This window comes from Oncorhynchus keta, chromosome 18, assembly GCF_023373465.1.
Source record: "Oncorhynchus keta strain PuntledgeMale-10-30-2019 chromosome 18, Oket_V2, whole genome shotgun sequence".
Classification (NCBI taxonomy): domain Eukaryota; kingdom Metazoa; phylum Chordata; class Actinopteri; order Salmoniformes; family Salmonidae; genus Oncorhynchus; species Oncorhynchus keta.
The window spans coordinates 17,391,946-17,414,364 of NC_068438.1; the positions used below are offsets into that span (position 1 = coordinate 17,391,946).

Genomic DNA, 22,419 nt, shown 5'->3' on the forward strand with positions numbered 1-22,419 from the left:
ATCAATGAATAAACAACCAACTCAACCCTTTAAAGATGTTTAATATCAGGTATTACCATTTACAGTCAGAAAAGAGGTACAGTAAACATTGAGAAGGCTCATACATTCAAACAAAATGGTCATCCTGTTAAACAGAAAACGACCAGAAATACTATGTAGCCTTTTGCTATTTAACAACAATTACATTCAGAGTGTTTGATACCTTTGAATCATTTTTGGGACCAAATATAGGTTTTGATTCACGATAGCATGGTATTTGTATAGCCTAGCGGTCTCTAATGCAAGCAAGGTGGAGTGCAATTCTACCAATGGCATTAGATCATTTTACTCTCTGGTCATCAGAATATCAACTGCTCTGTTGTTAGTTGGTTTACTGTGAACATACAGATTGTCAACATGTATTTGTTTTGTCTTGGAGTGTTCTAGAATGTATTGTGAGAGTTCTAGAAGGCTTCAGATAATTACAAAAGTTCTGTAGAAGCCCCCTAAAACCTCTCTTCTATCCTCTGTATGGCTGGCCAGTGGCTTGTGGACAGTGTGTCTCCTATGGCACTTAGATCTACTGTCTCCCGCTCAACACTGTCCACAGAGCCATTACCAACCAACCAACCCTCAGACTAACACCTGAAACCAGCAACTTTCCACACAACACCTGAAAGTCATACTCACATAGCTTCTACAACCTCAAAATAAAGTAGATCTCATGATAGATAGATGTATGTTTGCAGAAGCAGACGCTGAATTTCACTGCCATGCTAAAACACTAGGCTACTGCTTGGTCATACATTCAAATCTAAATAGCAACTGATGATCATTAAAACCACAGTACAGTCAGTGTTCACCTGCATCCACTCACTCACGCACAAAATACAAGACACTATTCATCAATTCCTCTAATGCAGCTGATGTCTGTGCAGTTATGAGAACAACAAATATATACTGAACAAAAATGTAAACACAACATGCAACCATTTCAAAGATTTTACTGAGTTACAGGTCATAGAAACAAATCAGTCATTTGAAATAAATTCATTAGGCACTAATCTATGTATTTCACATGACTGGGTAGGGGTGCAGCCATGGAGGGCATAGGCCCACCCACTGGGGAGCCGTGCCCCCCCCCTCAGACGATCCTTCAGGTGAAGAAGCCAGATGTGGAGGTCCTGGGATGGAGTGGTTACACGTGGTCTGTGGTTCTGAGGCTGGTTGGATGTACTGCCAAATTCTCTACCATGCAGCTTATGGTAGAGAAATTAACATTCAATTCTCTGGTGGACATTCCTGCAGTCAGCATGCCAATTACACGCTCCCTCAAAACTTGAGTCATCTGTGGCATTGTGTTGTGTGACAAAAGTGCACATTTTGAAGTGGGCATTTATTGTCCCCAGGACAAGGTACACCTGTGTAATGATCATGCTGTTTAATCAGCTTCTTGACATGTCACACCTGTCAGGTGGATGGATTATCTTGGCAATGGAGAAATGCTCACTAACAGGGATGTAAACAAATTTGTGCACAAAATTTGAGAGAAATAAGCTTTTTGTGCGTATGGAAAATGTCTGGGATTTCTTATTTCAGCTCATGAAACATGGGACCAACACTTTACATGTTGCATTTATATTTTTGTTCAGTGTATACTTCATACTTGAGCAGTTCAGTTGTGTAGTTCCAGTGGTCACCAGAATGAGTGTGAATGAGCTGGTCAGGTGAGGAAACAGGAACAACAGTCTTAGTCAGGATGATCAAAATACTGACTCATCTTTCACATTACATCACCCTCTTCCTCTTTTTACACATTCAGTTCCTCCTCTTGTTTTCCTCCCCGTTTTCCTTGTGCGTTCACACTTTGTGTGTGTGTGACTGGGTGAGTGTCTGTGTGTGTGTGTGTGTGTACTTATATGCCTCTGTGTGAGTGTCTGTGTGTTACTCCTCTGTGATGGTGTGGAGGGTACTGGGGGTCCGTAGTTCCGTTCGGACATTCCCACTGGAGATGGACCAGACGTCGCTGAGCTCTGCCGGGCAAAGGATAGGGGTTAGAGGTCAGGGGTGGGGTAGTTGAGGTTCAGGTCAGCGGTTGGTGCAGGGTTCATGTGTGGGTTGAGGTCCAATGGTTTGGGAATGGTTCATGGGAGGGTCAGTGGTTCATGCAGGTTTCAAGGGTTGAGAACCAGAGGGTTCATGGGAGGTTCATGCAGGGTTCACGAGTTGAGTGGTTCATGGGTTAAGGTCCAGAGGGAGGGAGATGAGGGTTCTAGTGGGAGACTCTGAGTGGAAGGGATTCCATCGACCCCTCCCTGACTCCACTGGATCTAAGGCACAGACAGAACACAGAATCATTTACTCCGGCATTGCAAGTAAAATATCAAATCATCCTGGAGGTGCACGGCTGTACACTGCCTTAAAAATGCACCAACATACTGCCTCTGATGAAACAGGCTTTTTCATGTTATGTGTCCAACAAACTAGAGGGTTAGAACACCACGGGCATTGAGCAGAGATTATTTCAGAATTTCAATTGAATGTCAGAAACAAACAGCTAATCCAGCTCATAAACTGTACAGATATGCAAGAGATTAAAATGTCGGTGTGCTTTTTAGTATATGCCCCTGTGTTTCCACAAGTAGGAGACTAGTCCAATGGGAGAGGGCTACAGTGATGTACAGTATTTAGTATGATATTGTTGTTGTCCTTACCGGTCCGGAACTTGCTATAAGGCCCGGTCTTGTGTGTCTGCCGACTGCCTGACCAGAAGTGTAAGCCTCGCTCACGCCACCTGTAGGACAGGGAGAAATAGCACACTTCACACACACAAACATACAGACACACCTTACAGACACACCTTTACCTAACTAACCCATTATATTTTCCACTGAAATCATCTCACTCACACACCTTTGACATGTATGTAGAAACATGTGAACTCACCAGTGGAATATGAAGATGCAGACGATAAGAGCAGCAGAGACCAGGTCAGTCAGAACCCACATCACACTGTACTGCTCTGGAGTCTGTAAGGGTTGGAAAACACATGTGAAGACATTAGTGTGTGTTTGTGTGTGCGCCTCACCATAACGAGAACGTGTGTGTGTGTGTGCCTCCCATGTTGATTAGCAGTGTGTGTGTGTGTCACAGGAGGCTGTTGAGGGGAGGACGGCTCATAATAATGGCTGGAACGAAGAAAATGGTGTGTGTGTGTGTCTAACCACAAGGAGCAGAGATGTGTGTGTGTGTCTCACCACAAGGAGCAGAGGTGTGTGTGTCTCTCACCACAAGGAGCAGAGGTGTGTGTGTGTGTCTCACCACAAGGAGCAGCGGTGTGTGTGTGTGTCTCACCACAAGGAGCAGAGGTGTGTGTGTGTGTCTCACCACAAGGAGCAGAGGTGTGCGTGTGTGTGTGTGTCTCACCACAAGGAGCAGTGGTGTGTGTGTGTGTGTGTGTGTGTGTGTGTGTGTGTGTGTGTGTGTGTGTGTGTGTGTGTGTGTGTGTGTGTGTGTGTGTGTGTGTCTCACCACAAGGAGCAGAGGTGTGTGTGTGTGTGTGTCTCACCACAAGGAGCAGAGGTGTGTGTGTGTGTGTGTGTGTGTCTCACCACAAGGAGCAGAGGTGTGTGTGTGTGTCTCACCACAAGGAGCAGAGGTGTGTGTGTCTCTCACCACAAGGAGCAGAGGTGTGTGTGTGTGTCTCACCACAAGGAGCAGAGGTGTGTGTGTGTGTCTCTCACCACAAGGAGCAGAGGTGTGTGTGTGTGTCTCTCACCACAAGGAGCAGCGGTGTGTGTGTGTGTATCACCACAAGGAGCAGAGGTGTATGTGTGTGTCTCCCCACAAGGAGCAGAGGTGTATGTGTGTGTCTCCCCACAAAGAGCAGAGGTGTGTGTGTGTGTCTCACCACAAGGAGCAGAGGTGTGCGTGTCTCTCACCGCAAGGAGCAGCGGTGTGTGTGTGTGGGTGTGTGTATCACCACAAGGAGCAGAGGTGTGTGCGTGTGTCTCACCACAAGGAGCAGAGGTGTGCGTGTCTCTCACCGCAAGGAGCAGCGGTGTGTGTGTGTATCACCACAAGGAGCAGAGGTGTGTGTGTGTGTCTCACCACAAGGAGCAGAGGTGTGTGTGTGTGTGTCTCACCACAAGGAGCAGAGGTGTGTGTGTCTCTCACCACAAGGAGCAGAGGTGTGTGTGTGTCTCACCACAAGGAGCAGAGGTGTGTGTATATCTCTCAGCAGCATGTTGTTGGTGGTAACAGAGGATGCTCCACTGCACCAGGCCAGAGAGTAGAGCCACGGCTGGTTCACTACATACAGGTTCACACTGATGTTCACCGACCTGTACTTACTGAAACACACACATTCATGGTGGGTGAGGAGTGAGACGTTTTATAGTACATCATGTGTGTGTGGGTGTGTACCTGATGTGTTGCAGAGACATGGTGCTGTAATGCAGGTTGAGGGAAATGATGTGGTTGTCCTGTAGTTCCTGAATAGAGGCAGTCTGTCCGGCTGCCTGTTGCAGCTCTGGATCCACCTGCTGTATCTCCCCTCTCTGATCTGATGGCAGCCACAGCACCTACACACACACACGCGCACGCGCACGCGCACGCGCACACGCACGCGCACACGCACACACACACACACACTCTTAAAAAAGTCTGTCCCTTATAAGAGCATGGCGGCAGGCCTTTCTAACATGGTCCTGTAACATGGTTCCCCCCCATCACCCCCCAGCCACACACATACTTGGCTGGAGTTGATGTGTGTGTGTATGAGGTCGAGGGTGATGTTGAGGTAGTTGTCTCTATAAGGGTGTCCAGGAGGAGGCCGTCTCAGGTCAAACAACACTGTCCTGCCCGTCCGATTCGCTACGTCCAGAACTTCAGCCAGGGAGGGAACGGTCTGGTTGGCAGCTAGCGCTCGCTGCTCTGGAGACAGAGAGGACACCGTGCCAAAAGGATCCCACTGGGAGGGAGAGATGTATAAAGCGGTCTGTAATACAGCTACTAACTAACCCATGACGCTGAAGTCAGCTACTGTGTGTGTGTGTGTGTGTGTGTGTGTGTGTGTGTGTGTGTGTGTGTGTGTGTGTGTGTGTGTGTGTGTGTGTGTGTGTGTGTGTGTGTGTGTCCATTCAAAAGTGTGAGTGTCCTTACAGAGAGGAACCAGGCCCCAGCGTTGAGCAGCTGTACATCAGACCAGGTGAACAGGGCAGCAGGTGTGTGTGTTCTGTTAGGAAACACCTCCTCTACGTTAGTGGTCCTCTGCAGGGTGAGGTCATGCATCACAAACGGAACGCCATCAGCACTAGGAGAGAGAGAAGGGGGAGGGGAGAGATTTGGTGCTGCCGTTCACATAGTCAAGACAGACATGTGTGGCAGGTCTCAGGTGAAGATTCTCTAGGTCTGCTAGCTAAGGTCCTGCTAACAGGCCCGGTTCAAATGCATGTACTATTTTAAATCTTTCAAATACTTTGAGCGTTTGCTTTAGCCTTTCTGGAGTGCCTGATGAGTGATGGGCGGTTCCATTACACCAGGCTAACTCCATTACACCCTCCCAGTACCTGAAATGATTTGAAATAGTATTTGAGTCCAGGTCTGCGTCCTACATGCTAATGCTAAAGGCCACAGAGAACACAGCCAGCGCCAGGCTAGCAGGCCTGGACAGGAGTACTAACCTCTAACTGGATTAGTTAGGCTGTAATCCCATTAACTGTGAGGAGTGGAGGGACGCTAACGCTAATGTCTGATCTCTTGGATTAGTACAAGGCTGCCAGGACAGGACAAGGCAGGACAGGGGTCAAAGCTAGCCAGGACACGGGGCTATTACAGGGATCAGAAGTGGACAGACAAACAAGACAGACAAAACAAGACAGAGAGGGGTGTGTACCTTATAGTGATGTCAGTCTCCAGCCCGTCCACTCCAGCCTCCACTGCACTCTCAAAGGACATTAGAGTGTTCTCTGGAGCAAGCTGTTAGAGGACAGACAAGCACGAACACACCAAGGTATGTGAGCGGAGCGAGGAGCAGAGCGTTCCCAATTTGACTGGAGCCTGGAGCGAGATTCCTAAAGGCTGGAGCGTCAGCCTTCTCGCCAGCTCCAATTTGGTCTCCAGTAGCACTCACCTCACCAGCTCAGGGCATTCCCGGCCCAGCATGCATTTGTAGTCTACTTGTGTGCTGCTATATCCCCTTGCTTTAGCTACTGTCATTGAGTTCACTAAATATTTTCATGAAGACTGATAAAACACACAAGTGCTAAATCAATGTGACAAAGATGAGGACCAAGAACAAGAGAGGGAGTGAGGTGATGTAGTGTCCATAATTAAATAATCATTGTGGAATCTGAAAAGAAAGGTATCCTGAAGCATGATGGTGTACATACTACGTGCACATGCTAAAAGAAAAGAACGAGGTGGATAGATAACTAAGTGTGTCATTGTAGCAAAGTATTTATGAACTAAACATCAGATCTCTTAAATGTTGCGTTCATTTCCGTTATATTATCTACACAATAGGCCATAATTGATTTTGACTCAATAGGCCATAATTGATTTGAACTCTATAGGCCATAATTGACTTTAACTCTATAGGCCATAATTGATTTTGACTCTATAGGCCATAATTGATTTTGACATAATAGGCCATAATTGATTTAGACTCTATAGGCCATAATTGATTTTGACTCAATAGGCCATAATTGATTTTGACTCAATAGGCCATAATTGATTTCGACTCAATAGGCCATAATTGATTTTGACTCAATAGGCCATAATTGATTTTGACACAATAGGCCATAATTGATTTAGACTCTATAGGCCATAATTGATTTTGACACAATAGGCCATAATTGATTTTGACTCAATAGGCCATAATTGATTTAGACTCTATAGGCCATAATTGATTTTGACACAATAGGCCATAATTGATTTTGACTCAATAGGCCATAATTGATTTCGACTCAATAGGCCATAATTGATTTAGACTCAATAGGCCATAATTGATTTTGACACAATAGGCCATAATTGATTTAGACTCTATAGGCCATAATTGATTTTGACTCTATAGGCCATAATTGATTTTGACACAATAGGCCATAATTGATTTAGACTCTATAGGCCATAATTGATTTAGACTCTATAGGCCATAATTGATTTTGACTCAATAGGCCATAATTGATTTTGACTCAATAGGCCATAATTGATTTTGACTCAATAGGCCATAATTGATTTTGACTCAATAGGCCATAATTGATTTTGACTCAATAGGCCATAATTGATTTTAACTCAATAGGCCATAATTGATTTCGACTCTATAGGCCATAATTGATTTTGACTCTATAGGCCATAATTGATTTTGACTCAATTTCAAATTCATGACACATGCATTATATTTATAATATAATATATGCCATTTAGCAGACGCTTTTATCCAAAGCGACTTACAGTCATGTGTGCATACATTCCACGTATGGGTGGTCCCGGGAATCGAACCCACTACCCTGGCATTACAAGCGCCATGCTCTACCAACTGAGCTTGACTCAATAGGCCATAATTGATTTTGACTCAATAGGCCATAATTGATTTTGACTCTATAGGCCATAATTGATTTTGACTCTATAGGCCATAATTGATTTTGACTCTATAGGCCATAATTGATTTTGACTCTATAGGCCATAATTGATTTTGACTCTATAGGCCATAATTGATTTTGACTCTATAGGCCATAATTGATTTTGACTCTATAGGCCATAATTGATTTTGACTCTATAGGCCATAATTGATTTTGACTCTATAGGCCATAATTGATTTTGACTCTATAGGCCATAATTGATTTTGACTCTATAGGCCATAATTGATTTTGACTCTATAGGCCATAATTGATTTTGACTCTATAGGCCATAATTGATTTTGACTCTATAGGCCATAATTGATTTTGACTCAATAGGCCATAATTGATTTTGACTCAATAGGCCATAATTGATTTTGACTCAATAGGCCATAATTGATTTTGACTCAATAGGCCATAATTGATTTTGACTCAATAGGCCATAATTGATTTTGACTCAATAGGCCATAATTGATTTTGACTCAATAGGCCATAATTGATTTTGACTCAATAGGCCATAATTGATTTTGACTCAATAGGCCATAATTGATTTTGACTCAATAGGCCATAATTGATTTTGACTCAATAGGCCATAATTGATTTTGACTCAATAGGCCATAATTGATTTTGACTCAATAGGCCATAATTGATTTTGACTCAATAGGCCAAAATTGATTTTGACTCAATAGGCCATAATTGATTTCGACTCAATAGGCCATAATTGATTTCGACTCAATAGGCCATAATTGATTTCGACTCAATAGGCCATAATTGATTTCGACTCAATAGGCCATAATTGATTTCGACTCAATAGGCCATAATTGATTTCGACTCAATAGGCCATAATTGATTTCGACTCAATAGGCCATAATTGATTTCGACTCAATAGGCCATAATTGATTTCGACTCAATAGGCCATAATTGATTTTGACTCTATAGGCCATAATTGATTTTGACTCTATAGGCCATAATTGATTTTGACTCAATAGGCCATAATTGATTTTGACTCAATAGGCCATAATTGATTTTGACTCTATAGGCCTGGCATATTGCCACTGTCAAGGAGCTTTCCATACTGATTTGGTTATTTTGCCTAAAATCCTACCTATAGGAACATAAAAACAACAACTCTGCATCTCTGCCCAGCCTGTCAAGAGCAGCCAAAAGGGTGTTAAACATCCCCAGTGGCTCTGCAAGTGTGGAGGGGATATTCTCCACTGCTGACCGGCTCCCCAGGCACCGTCACACGAGCCTTAAGACACAGACTCTGGCCAATCTCATGTTTCTAAAAATCAATTCAAAGGCACTGTAGACTGACCCTAATAAGGCATTTTTCATTTAAATTCTAAGTTACAGCCTATATGCACAATTTATAGACTATAATGATTTAATAAAACAAAATGTTGTTTAATTAAATGCTGATGTAATGTATTTCTTTGTAGAATAGCCTTGAAATAATTGTATTCATACAGCCTAAATACTGTCTGGCTCCTGACCTATTTAGAGTGTTTATATGCTGTTTAACAACTGAAAGGTTGCAAGTTCGAATCCCCGAGCTGACAAGGTACAAATCTGTCGTTCTTCCCCTGAACAGGCAGTTTACCGACTGTTCCTAGGCCGTCATTGAAAATAAGAATTTGTTCTTTACTGACTTGCCTAGTTAAATAAAAGTAAAATAAAAAATTAATATGACATGTAGCCAATTTGAAACGATGTTCGCTTCTTTCATTTACCTTTTCATGTTAATTCAAATACTTTTCATTCAAATCCATGTGGTTTGGTTTCAACACGTAAAAAACAATTGTTAGGTCCAGGTAGTCATAAAAAATAGATGGGTGTTGATTCAATTGTGATTTTAATGAATAGAGCGAATTTGGTATGGCAGATTCTTTTCATGTGAGTGCGGCGCGGTTTTTAGCAGAGCGGTAGAAAAGGACATGGAGCGCCGGAGCGGTTTTTAGCAGAGCGGTAGAAAAGGACATGGAGCGCCGGAGTGGTTTTTAGCAGAGCGGTAGAAAAGGACATGGAGCGCCGGAGCGGTTTTTAGCAGAGCGGTAGGAAAGGACATGGAGCGCCGGAGCGGTTTTTAGCAGAGCGGTAGAAAAGGACATGGAGCGCCGGAGCGGTTTTTAGCAGAGCGGTAGAAAAGGACATGGAGCGCCGGAGCGGTTTTTAGCAGAGCGGTAGAAAAGGACATGGAGCGCCGGAGCGGTTTTTAGCAGAGCGGTAGAAAAGGACATGGAGCGCCGGAGCGGTTTTTAGCAGAGGTAGAAAAGGACATGGAGCGCCGGAGCGGTTTTTAGCAGAGCGGTAGAAAAGGACATGGAGCGCCGGAGCGGTTTTTAGCAGAGCGGTAGAAAAGGACATGGAGCGCCGGAGCGGTTTTTAGCAGAGCGGTAGAAAAGGACATGGAGCGCCGGAGCGGTTTTTAGCAGAGCGGTAGAAAAGGACATAGAAAAGCGGTAGGACATGGAGCGCCGGAGCGGTTTTTAGCAGAGCGGTAGGAAAGGACATGGAGCGCCGGAGCGGTTTTTAGCAGAGCGGTAGAAAAGGACATGGAGCGCCGGAGCGGTTTTTAGCAGAGCGGTAGGAAAGGACATGGAGCGCCGGAGCGGTTTTAGCAGAGCGGTAGAAAAGGACATGGAGCGCCGGAGCGGTTTTTAGCAGAGCGGTAGAAAAGGACATGGAGCGCCGGAGCGGTTTTTAGCAGAGGTAGAAAAGTACATGGAGCGCCGGAGCGGTTTTTAGCAGAGCGGTAGAAAAGGACATGGAGCGCCGGAGCGGTTTTTAGCAGAGCGGTAGGAAAGGACATGGAGCGCTGGAGCGGTTTTTAGCAGAGCGGTAGGAAAGGACATGGAGCGCCGGAGCGGTTTTTAGCAGAGCGGTAGAAAAGTACATGGAGCGCTGGAGTGGTTTTTAGTAGAGCGCTGGAGCGGCTTTTAGCAGAGCGGTAGAAAAGGACATAGAGCGCCGGAGCGGCTTTTAGCAGAGCGCTGGAGCGGTGCGCAAGATTTCCAATACAAGGGCATCAAAGTAAAGTACATTTTCCAGTGCCAGACTTTATTCTAATCAGGAACTGACTCTCTTCTCTGACTCTCTAAAGTAACATCAGGCCAGAGCCTCTGTGTTAAAGTAATGCCACTGGATTTACCATGGGAACGTTTCTGTGCCATACTGTATCTTGGATGTTGTATTGATTGATAGTGATAATATTGATAATGATGGTATTGATAGTGATAATATTGATCATGAAGTTATTGATATTTGATAATAATGTTATATATATAGTGATAATATTGATCATTTTATATATAGATAGTGATAATATTGATCATGAGGTTATTGATAGATGTTGATAATAATGTTATATATATATAGTGATATATAGTGATAATATTGATAATGAAGTTATTGATAGATTGTAATGTTTTTGATAGATGATAATAATGTTATATATAGATAGTGATAATATTGATCATGAGGTTATTGATAGATAATGATAATGTTGATAATAATGTTATATATATATAGTGATAATATTGATCATGAAGTTATTGATAGATGATAATAATGTTATATATATATATATAGTGATAATATTGATAATGAAGTTATTGATAGATTGTAATGTTATATATATGGTGATAATATTGATAATGAAGTTATTGATAATGATAATGTTGATAATACTGTTATATATAGATAGTGATACTATTGATAATAATGTTATATATAGATAGTGATACTATTGATAATAATGTTATATATAGATAGTGATACTATTGATAATAATGTTATATATAGATAGTGATACTATTGATAATAATGTAATATATAGATAGTGATAATATTGATAATGATGTCATTGATATATAGATATGTACCATGGGAGCTCCTCTGTGTCCGAGGAGTGTTGGTTTTGGCCCCAGGGTTCCAGCTTCTCTGATGCAGGGAGAATACATGGCCAGAGGAACCAGGTACAGACTGAACAATACACCCAGGTACACACCCAACAGACACACCTGATGCACTAGAGAGAGAGAAAGAGAGAGAGCCATAGAGAGCAAGAGGGCGAGAAAGCCATAGAGAGCAAGAGAGCGAGAGAGCGAGCGAGCCATAGAGAGCAAGAGAGAGCGAGAGAGCCATAGAGAGCAAGAGAGAGCGAGCCATAGAGAGCGAGAGAGTGAGAGAGAGCCATAGAGAGCAAGAGAGCCATAGAGAGCAAGAGAGAGCGAGCCATAGAGAGCGAGAGAGTGAGAGAGAGCCATAGAGAGCGAGAGAGAGCGAGCCATAGAGAGCGAGAGAGTGAGAGAGAGCCATAGAGAGCGAGAGAGAGCGTGACCATATTTCACAACAACCTCATACTGGAACAGGCTCTCTAGCAGAGATCCAGTGTTCTAATTCTAGTTATACAAGTCTTAATGATGAAATCAGAGCTTAAAGGGGCAATCTGTGATTGCTACATCCATTTTTATTTACCCATTGATTTATTGAATGATTTATGAATGCCTCATGAATGTATAAACACTTGGTCTATGAATCTGGTAAGAGTGGTTACATTTCTCCAGCCCAATCCCGTAGCTGTTTACCACAGTAGGTGGCGGGAGTTGTTTGTTATTGTGTGAACCGCAGATTGCCCCTTTAAATCAGACTACTGTACACCTGACACAGCTTAAGTGTGTGTGTGTCATTATCCTCCACAGAGAGGCCAGACATGAGTCAGCTAGTCCACCTACAGCTTCACGTCAACACGACAACTCAGAACAGTGACCACGGAGAGACAAGAGAGAGCGAGAGATAGAGGGAAAAAGAGAGAGAGAAAGCGAAGCACAGAGTGTGCGTCATCAAATCAAATTTCATTTTCACATACACATTTAGCAGATGTTATTGCGAGTGTAGTGAAATGCTTGTGTTTCTAGCTCCAACAGTGCAGTAATATTTAACAATTCACAACAATCCACACAATGCAGTGTCTATGTCAGGTTTACAACTCTGAAAAGTTTCCTCTAAGTCTCAGTCAACAGGGGTTGCGTTCTTCTGCTCAGATGTTGCATGCGTCAACCAATGGTTGTGTGCCACATCCTTGACCGTGCAGTTGGACACCAGGTTGCTATAACATAGATGTGGTTAGCTGATACGTAAAATACCTATCCAGGTTTTGAAAAATCTGCCATTTGTCCGCAACGACTGAGCAGGGGAACACGACCAGAAACTGGACTTGTTTTACAGCAGCCAATCGGAGCACTTACCTCTCTTGTTCATGCGAAAAAAGTGCAGCGCTATTGGCCAGGACAGGAGAGTCAAAAATAAAACCCCGCCTACATGAAGAAAGGGGGCTGTGACCTAGCCAATAGAGAAGGGGAGACAGCGAAAGGTTCATATCACAATGCAGACAACTGAACATACACATTTCACATTGTCACTTTGGGTCGCTTGATTTTATTGGTCTGTGTATGTGTGAGTGACGGCTAGACTAGCCAACCTGCAGGGAGAGGAGGAGGGTCTTCCACTCTTTACTCCACACCTCAGACAGAACAGCCGTGGCACTGACAGCGAATGCCAGGGTCACCACAATCCCCATCTAACACAGAAAAATATCAAAGGACTAATCAACATATGTGTCATCCAGATCAGTATGTGCTTCTTCACAGATGATGTGTGTGTGTGTGAATTAGCTGCTGCCCTATATACATATACTTTAAATCACTGGCCACTTTAGTCATTGGAACACTAGTCACTTAAATAATGTTTACATATTTTGCATTACTCATCTCATAAGTATATAATGTATTATATTCTACTGTATCTGAGTCTATGCATTACTCATCTCATATGTATATAGTGTATTCTATACTATTCTACCGTATCTTAGTCTATGCATTACTCATCTCATAAGTATATACTGTATTCTATTCTATTCTACTGTATCTTAGTCTATGCTGCTCTGAAATTGCTCATCCAAATATTAATATATTCTTAATTCCATTCCGTTACTTTAGATTGTGTGTATTGTTAGATATGACTTGTTAGATATTACTGGACTGTTGGAGCTAGAAACACAAGCATTTCGCTACACCCGCAATAACATCTGCTAAACATGTGTATGTGACAAATAAAATTTGATTTGATTTGACTGTGTGCTGTACTCCATGGAGGATGGGAGATACCTTGTGACTCCAGTGAAGGTACAACCTCTGTCCCTCAGACAGTAAACACACTGCCAGTACCTGCAAGACAACAACATAGAGATGTAAATGAACAGAGCAGCAGCAGTACAGTGGTATAGTAATGTAGTAGTACTGAAGAGAGTAGCAGCAGTACAGTGGTATAGTAATGTAGTAGTACTGAAGAGAGTAGCATCAGTACAGTGGTATAGTAATGTAGTAGTACTGAAGAGAGTAGCAGCAGTACAGTGGTAAAGTAATGTAGTAGTACTGAAGAGAGCAGCAGTAGTACAGTGGTATAGTAATGTAGTAGTACTAAACAGAGCAGCAGTAGTACAGTGGTATAGTAATGTAGTAGTACTGAAGAGAGTAGCAGCAGTACAGTGGTATAGTAATGTAGTAGTACTGAAGAGAGCAGCAGCAGTACAGTGGTATAGTAATGTAGTAGTACTGAAGAGAGTAGCATCAGTACAGTGGTATAGTAATGTAGTAGTACTGAAGAGAGTAGCAGCAGTACAGTGGTATAGTAATGTAGTAGTACTGAAGAGAGCAGCAGTAGTACAGTGGTATAGTAATGTAGTAGTACTAAACAGAGCAGCAGTAGTACAGTGGTATAGTAATGTAGTAGTACTGAAGAGAGTAGCAGCAGTACAGTGGTATAGTAATGTAGTAGTACTGAAGAGAGCAGCAGTAGTACAGTGGTATAGTAATGTAGTAGTACTGAAGAGAGCAGCAGGTAGTACAGTGGTATAGTAATGTAGTAGTACTAAACAGAGCAGCAGCAGTATAGTGGTATAGTAATGTAGTAGTACTGAAGAGAGCAGCAGTAGTACAGTGGTATAGTAATGTAGTAGTACTGAAGAGAGCAGCAGCAGTACAGTGGTATAGTAATGTAGTAGTACTAAACAGAGCAGCAGCAGTACAGTGGTATAGTAATGTAGTAGTACTGAAGAGAGTAGCAGCAGTACAGTGGTATAGTAATGTAGTAGTACTGAAGAGAGCAGCAGGTAGTACAGTGGTATAGTAATGTAGTAGAACTGAAGAGAGTAGCAGCAGTACAGTGGTATAGTAATGTAGTAGTACTGAAGAGAGCAGCAGCAGTACAGTGGTATAGTAATGTAGTAGTACTGAAGAGAGCAGCAGCAGTACAGTGGTATAGTAATGTAGTAGTACTGAAGAGAGTAGCAGCAGTACAGTGGTATAGTAATGTAGTAATACTGAAGAGAGCAGCAGTAGTACAGTGGCATAGTAATGTAGTAGTACTGAAGAGAGCAGCAGCAGTACAGTGGTATAGTAATGTAGTAGTACTGAAGAGAGCAGCAGTAGTGCAGTGGTATAGTAATGTAGTAGTACTGAAGAGAGTAGCAGCAGTACAGTGGTATAGTAATGTAGTAGTACTGAAGAGAGCAGCAGCAGTACAGTGGTATAGTAATGTAGTAGTACTGAAGAGAGCAGCAGCAGTACAGTGGTATAGTAATGTAGTAGTACTGAAGAGAGCAGCAGTAGTGCAGTGGTATAGTAATGTAGTAGTACTGAAGAGAGTAGCAGCAGTACAGTGGTATAGTAATGTAGTAGTACTGAAGAGAGCAGCAGCAGTACAGTGGTATAGTAATGTAGTAGTACTGAAGAGAGCAGCAGCAGTACAGTGGTATAGTAATGTAGTAGTACTGAAGAGAGCAGCAGTAGTGCAGTGGTATAGTAATGTAGTAGTACTGAAGAGAGCAGCAGCAGTACAGTGGTATAGTAATGTAGTAGTACTGAAGAGAGTAGCAGCAGTACAGTGGTATAGTAATGTAGTAGTACTGAAGAGAGCAGCAGCAGTACAGTGGTATAGTAATGTAGTAGTTAGTACTGAAGAGAGCAGCAGCAGTACAGTGGTATAGTAATGTAGTAGTACTGAAGAGAGCAGCAGTAGTGCAGTGGTATAGTAATGTAGTAGTACTGAAGAGAGTAGCAGCAGTACAGTGGTATAGTAATGTAGTAGTACTGAAGAGAGCAGCAGCAGTACAGTGGTATAGTAATGTAGTAGTACTGAAGAGAGCAGCAGCAGTACAGTGGTATAGTAATGTAGTAGTACTGAAGAGAGCAGCAGTAGTGCAGTGGTATAGTAATGTAGTAGTACTGAAGAGAGCAGCAGCAGTACAGTGGTATAGTAATGTAGTAGTACTGAAGAGAGTAGCAGCAGTACAGTGGTATAGTAATGTAGTAGTACTGAAGAGAGCAGCAGCAGTACAGTGGTATAGTAATGTAGTAGTTAGTACTGAAGAGAGCAGCAGCAGTACAGTGGTATAGTAATGTAGTAGTACTGAAGAGAGCAGCAGTAGTGCAGTGGTATAGTAATGTAGTAGTACTGAAGAGAGTAGCAGCAGTACAGTGGTATAGTAATGTAGTAGTACTGAAGAGAGCAGCAGCAGTACAGTGGTATAGTAATGTAGTAGTACTGAAGAGAGCAGCAGTAGTACAGTGGTATAGTAATGTAGTAGTACTGAAGAGAGCAGCAGCAGTACAGTGGTATAGTAATGTAGTAGTACTAAACAGAGCAGCAGCAGTACAGTGGTATAGTAATGTAGTAGTACTGAAGAGAGTAGCAGCAGTACAGTGGTATAGTAATGTAGTAGTACAGCAGCAGGTAGTACAGTGGTATAGTAATGTAGTAGAACTGAAGAGAGTAGCAGCAGTACAGTGGTATAGTAATGTAGTAGTACTGAAGAGAGCAGCAGCAGTACAGTGGTATAGTAATGTAGTAGTACTGAAGAGAGCAGCAGCAGTACAGTGGTATAGTAATGTAGTAGTACTGAAGAGAGTAGCAGCAGTACAGTGGTATAGTAATGTAGTAATACTGAAGAGAGCAGCAGTAGTACAGTGGCATAGTAATGTAGTAGTACTGAAGAGAGCAGCAGCAGTACAGTGGTATAGTAATGTAGTAGTACTGAAGAGAGCAGCAGTAGTGCAGTGGTATAGTAATGTAGTAGTACTGAAGAGAGTAGCAGCAGTACAGTGGTATAGTAATGTAGTAGTACTGAAGAGAGCAGCAGCAGTACAGTGGTATAGTAAAGAGAGCAGCAGCAGTACAGTGGTATAGTAATGTAGTAGTACTGAAGAGAGCAGCAGTAGTGCAGTGGTATAGTAATGTAGTAGTACTGAAGAGAGTAGCAGCAGTACAGTGGTATAGTAATGTAGTAGTACTGAGCAAGCAGTACAGTGGTATAGTAATGTAGTAGTACTGAAGAGAGCAGCAGCAGTACAGTGGTATAGTAATGTAGTAGTACTGAAGAGAGCAGCAGTAGTGCAGTGGTATAGTAATGTAGTAGTACTGAAGAGAGCAGCAGCAGTACAGTGGTATAGTAATGTAGTAGTACTGAAGAGAGTAGCAGCAGTACAGTGGTATAGTAATGTAGTAGTACTGCAGTACAGTGGTATAGTAATGTAGTAGTTAGTACTGAAGAGAGCAGCAGCAGTACAGTGGTATAGTAATGTAGTAGTACTGAAGAGAGCAGCAGCAGTACAGTGGTATAGTAATGTAGTAGTACTGAAGAGAGCAGCAGCAGTACAGTGGTATAGTAATGTAGTAGTACTGAAGAGAGTAGCAGCAGTACAGTGGTATAGTAATGTAGTAGTACTGAAGAGAGCAGCAGCAGTACAGTGGTATAGTAATGTAGTAGTACTGAAGAGAGCAGCAGTAGTGCAGTGGTATAGTAATGTAGTAGTACTGAAGAGAGCAGCAGCAGTACAGTGGTATAGTAATGTAGTAGTACTGAAGAGAGTAGCAGCAGTACAGTGGTATAGTAATGTAGTAGTACTGAAGAGAGCAGCAGCAGTACAGTGGTATAGTAATGTAGTAGTTAGTACTGAAGAGAGCAGCAGCAGTACAGTGGTATAGTAATGTAGTAGTACTGAAGAGAGCAGCAGTAGTGCAGTGGTATAGTAATGTAGTAGTACTGAAGAGAGTAGCAGCAGTACAGTGGTATAGTAATGTAGTAGTACTGAAGAGAGCAGCAGCAGTACAGTGGTATAGTAATGTAGTAGTTAGTACTGAAGAGAGCAGCAGCAGTACAGTGGTATAGTAATGTAGTAGTACTGAAGAGAGCAGCAGTAGTGCAGTGGTATAGTAATGTAGTAGTACTGAAGAGAGCAGCAGCAGTACAGTGGTATAGTAATGTAGTAGTTAGTACTGAAGAGAGCAGCAGCAGTACAGTGGTATAGTAATGTAGTAGTACTGAAGAGAGTAGCAGGTAGTACAGTGGTATAGTAATGTAGTAGTACTGAAGAGAGCAGCAGCATTAGCATAGAATTCATATAGTGATAGTACTATAGTTCTCATCAGCAGCAGAGCAGCAGCAATAGAATAGTAGTAATAATATTATAGTAATAGTATTAATACAAGTATAGTACGTAGTATGTATGTGTAGTATGTATAGTAGTATTACTAGTTCTCACCAGCAGCAGAGAGATGTAGGAGAAACGGGCAGCAGTAGTTGCACAGTAGTGATAACAGTAGAAATAGTACAGTAATATCAGTAGTATAAGTATAGCAGTATTTATAGTAGTAGTTCTAGTTCTCACCAGCAGCAGAGAGATGTAGGAGAACAGAGCAGCAGCAACAACCAGCAGCACCAGAGACCAGGGGAACCAGAATCCCAGAGTCTCAAAGTTAAACCTGCAATGCATACATATACTGTAGTACAATCTGTGCATGTGTGGTGTGTGTGTGTGTATATATGCGCGTGTGGTGTGTGTGTGTCTGTGCGTGCATGCTTGCATGCACGTGTGCGTGGGTGGTGTGTGTGTCGTACACATGTGTTTTTGTGTCGTGCATGCGCGTGACCCACCAATCAAAATCATTGTAATCGTTGTGAGCCTGGCTCCAGAAGTAGAGGAACAGAGAGGAGAGTAGGAAGGTCAGGACCAGAAGGACGACGCTCCCACACTCCACCTGGAGGAGAGAGAGAAGGAAGAAGAGAGGGGGGAGAGAGAAGGGAGAGGGGATGAGAAGGGGAGAGACACGAGGGGGGGTAGAGGGAGAGTGGGGGGTCAGAGAGAGAGAGGCAGTCAAAGAGAGAGAGAGAGAGAGTAATTGTTCCTATAAAGGGTTAGATCAGTAACATTAACAACATACACTGCAGTTGCAGTATGTCAGCAGAGAGAGAATCAATACTCAGCACGTGCCCAGTCCACTCTGCCCTATCAGCAAACTCACCACACACTGTTTCAGATAACGTTCTAGCTTAAGTCAGTGTTTCAGATAACGTTCTAGCTTTAGTCAGTGTTTCAGATAACGTTCTAGCTTTAGTCAGTGTTTCAGATAACATTCTCGCTTTAGCCAGTGTTTCAGATAACGTTCTAGTTTTAGTCAGTGTTTCAGATAACGTTCTAGCTTTAGTCAGTGTTTCAGATAACGTTCTAGTTTTAGTCAGTGTTTCAGATAACGTTCTAGTTTTAGTCAGTGTTTCAGATAACGTTCTAGCTTTAGTCAGTGTTTCAGATAACGTTCTAGTTTTAGTCAGTGTTTCAGATAACGTTCTAGCTTTAAGTCAGTGTTTCAGATAACGTTCTAGCTTAAGTCAGTGTGAGCACCTTGCTGCAGAACAGTCTATTTATTTTCTACAACAACACACTCACTCATCACACACTGCAAGCAAGGCAGTGACTCCTTGGGCTAAACACCATGAGAGATGATTGGCATCAGGAAAAGAGTGGCTATCAGCTGATCAGAGCGAATTATGATATAAATATTCTAGCTAGCGAAGCAGTCGAAACAAACATGTTTTTACTTGATTTGACTTTATTCTGCTGCTGACATTTTCCTCTTACTAACAAGCAGTCGAATTGCCCCAATTTTTGTATCGAACAGTATTCAAGTCTCCCCGGTCGGCGCCCACAGACAGTGGTCACTGCATGCAAGTCAGACACAAGTGCGCTCTAAGAGCGGGAAGACAGGGAGGGGGGTATTATGTGAGAATCAAGAGCTTATGAAATAACCTAATTTAATGTTACATTTCATATTAAAACAACAAAAGACTCAAAATAAAATTGAAAAGTAGGCTAATTTGTCAACAACAACAACAAATCCACAGAGCTGCAAAGACACTTTTTCACAGAAGGGCACTGGTTGAACCCTACCTGTGCATGTGCCTGAGTCTGTGTGTATGTGTGCGAGCGTGCTTCTCTGTGTGTGTGTGTGTGTGTGTGTGTGTGTGTGTGTGTGTGTGTGTGTGTGTGTGTGTGTGTGCGGCGGCGTGCTTCTCTGTGTGTGTGTGTGTGTGTGTGTGTGTGTGTGTGTGTGTGTGTGTGTGTGTGTGTGTGTGTGTGTGTGTGTGTGTGTGTGTGTGTGTGTTCTGCTTCTCTGTGTGTGTGTGTGTGTGTGTGTGTGTGTGTGTGTGTGTGTGTGTGTGTGTGTGTGTGTGTGTGTGTGTGTGTATGTGTGAGCGTGCTTCTCTGTGTGTGTATGTGTATGTGTATGTGTGCGAGCGTGCTTTCTGTGTGTGTATGTGTATGTGTATGTGTGCGAGCGTGCTTCTCTGTGTGTGTGTGTGTGTGTGTGTGTGTGTGTGTGTGTGTGTGTGTGTGTGAGCGTGCTTCTCTCTCTGTGTGTGTGTGTGTGTGTGTGTGTGTGTGTGTGTGTGTGTGTGTGTGTGTGTGTGTGTGTGTGTGTGTGTGTGTGTGCTTCTCTGTGTGTGTATGTGTATGTGTATGTGTGCGAGCGTGCTTCTCTCTGTGTGTGTGTGTGTGTGCATGCGAGCGTGCTTCTCTGTGTGTGTGTGTGCGAGCGTGCTTCTCTGTGTGTGTGTGTGTGTGTGTGCCTGTGTATAGGCTACCCTGCTGCAGCAGCACTCCCCAGGCTGAGACTTGGCCCTCTGGTAGCGTCTCCATTGACAGCCGTACAGACCAGCCAGACACGACACAAACGGCTGGTGCTCATACCTGGATAAAATCACAATAATACTAAGATATAATACAATACACAAGAATATAATACAATATTAATGTAATATCACCTGGGAACAACACACTATAATACTATAACAATACTATTCTACCTGTTAACGACAGCTATAGTACGGTATCATCTATCAATTAGAATGGAATCTTCATCACAAGAAACACACACACGTGCATGTCACGCCCTGACCTTAGTTATCTTTGTTTTCTTTATTATTTTGGATAGGTCAGGGTGTGACAAGGGGTGGTTTGTTGGGTTTTTGTCCTGTCTAGGGTTTTTGTATGTTTATGGGGTTGTTTACTAGTCTAGGTGTTTTGTATGTCTATGGTTGCCTAGATTGGTTCTCAATTAGAGGCAGCTGTTTATCGTTGTCTCTGATTGGGAACCATAAGTAGGCAGCCATATTCCTTGGGTGATTGTCTATGTTTAGTTGCCTGTGTCAGCACTATTATTATAGCTTCACGTTCATTTTTGTAAGTTTGTTTCTTCGTTTCATCAAAGATGTATTCTCATCACCATAACGAACGTGACCGTGAACACACACAGACACTAGTAGTTTACCTCTGCAGCAGCTGCCGCCGCACCACCTTTAGCTTCCCCAGCTTCGGACTGGACACGGACCCTCACCCGCAGCCTCACCTGCAGCCCCGCATCCCAGAGACAAAAGGGAAAGAGAGGATGAGAGACAGAGAGGAAGGGAAGGAGGGAGAGACAGACAGGGGACAGAAAAGACTGAATGGAGACTGTCTTTGGTCCCAGTAGTTTTTCGGTATTGAAGGAGAGCTGTGGAATGAAAAAGAGAGAGAGAGAGAGAGAGAGAGAGATGGGAGCATAAAGGGACAATCTGTGATTTCTACATAAATATTTGGACTTTAAGATGTATGATATTTAACAATTGATTTCTTGAATAATTTCTAAATGCCTTAGGAGTTTAGTTCACTGTCATACCCAATCACAACCAAAAATATAAGCTTAGAGAGAGTTTAGTAGATTTAAGTTTACCAACAGACCAAGATTCACCAGAGGAAATCTAGTAGATCTAGGGCTAGATTCAATCTGATCGCCCCTTTTCGGCTATGCACCTTTTAAAAGGCAATGTTTCCGTGTTTGCGGAGACCGCATTCACAGTACAAGTTGCATATGCTGGTTTAATTGGAAATTACCTTTAAATGTAAATCACACCATAACGCGGATCTTCCACAGTCCGATTTGAATCTAGGCTCTACTGTGTCTTTAGACACATCCAAAATGGCCTGCCTTCTCAATCAACCCTGATCTGCATCCAGCTCCTTTTTAAACACTAGTCTACTTAAAACCAGGTCTCCTAACATCCATCTACAGCATTCTATACTGTATCCACTGACCTAACAACCATCTACAGCATTCTATACTGTATCCAATGACCTAACATCCATCTACAGCATTCTATACTGTATCCACTGACCTAACAACCATCTACAGCATTCTATACTGTATCCAATGACCTAACATCCATCTACAGCATTCTATACTGTATCCACTGACCTAACAACCATCTACAGCATTCTATACTGTATCCACTGACCTAACAACCATCTACAGCATTCTATACTGTATCCAATGACCTAACAACCATCTACAGCATTCTATACTGTATCCAATGACCTAACAACCATCTACAGCATTCTATACTGTATCCAATGACCTAACAACCATCTACAGCATTCTATACTGTATCCAA

General features: G+C 42.8%; 1 protein-coding gene across 1 annotated transcript; it reads right to left on the reverse strand.

The window, feature by feature from the left end:
- Positions 1-21: 21 nt before the first annotated feature.
- On the reverse strand, positions 22-22,074 carry LOC118378831 (glycerophosphodiester phosphodiesterase domain-containing protein 5-like). Its single transcript, XM_052468758.1, has 17 exons — positions 22,064-22,074; positions 21,261-21,308; positions 20,575-20,680; positions 18,589-18,692; positions 18,323-18,416; positions 13,763-13,822; positions 13,078-13,176; positions 12,845-12,938; positions 11,480-11,625; positions 5,876-5,958; positions 5,143-5,293; positions 4,733-4,951; positions 4,405-4,562; positions 4,187-4,331; positions 2,926-3,008; positions 2,694-2,773; positions 22-2,309 (listed from the first exon to the last, which is right to left on the reverse strand). Exons 1-17 carry the CDS (start codon positions 22,072-22,074, stop codon positions 2,215-2,217), a joined length of 1,776 nt encoding a protein of 591 aa, XP_052324718.1. The 3' UTR covers positions 22-2,214.
- Positions 22,075-22,419: the final 345 nt, after the last annotated feature.

Excerpts from the sequence above, each read along its gene's own strand:
- LOC118378831 (XM_052468758.1), bottom strand. Across the intron at positions 13,823-18,322 it reads CCTACATCTCTCTGCTGCTG|GTACTGGCAGTGTGTTTACT; the intron begins GTGAGAACTAGA and ends GTTGTCTTGCAG. Across the intron at positions 12,939-13,077 it reads CCCTCCTCCTCTCCCTGCAG|GTCACAGCCCCCTTTCTTCA; the intron begins GTTGGCTAGTCT and ends TCTATTGGCTAG.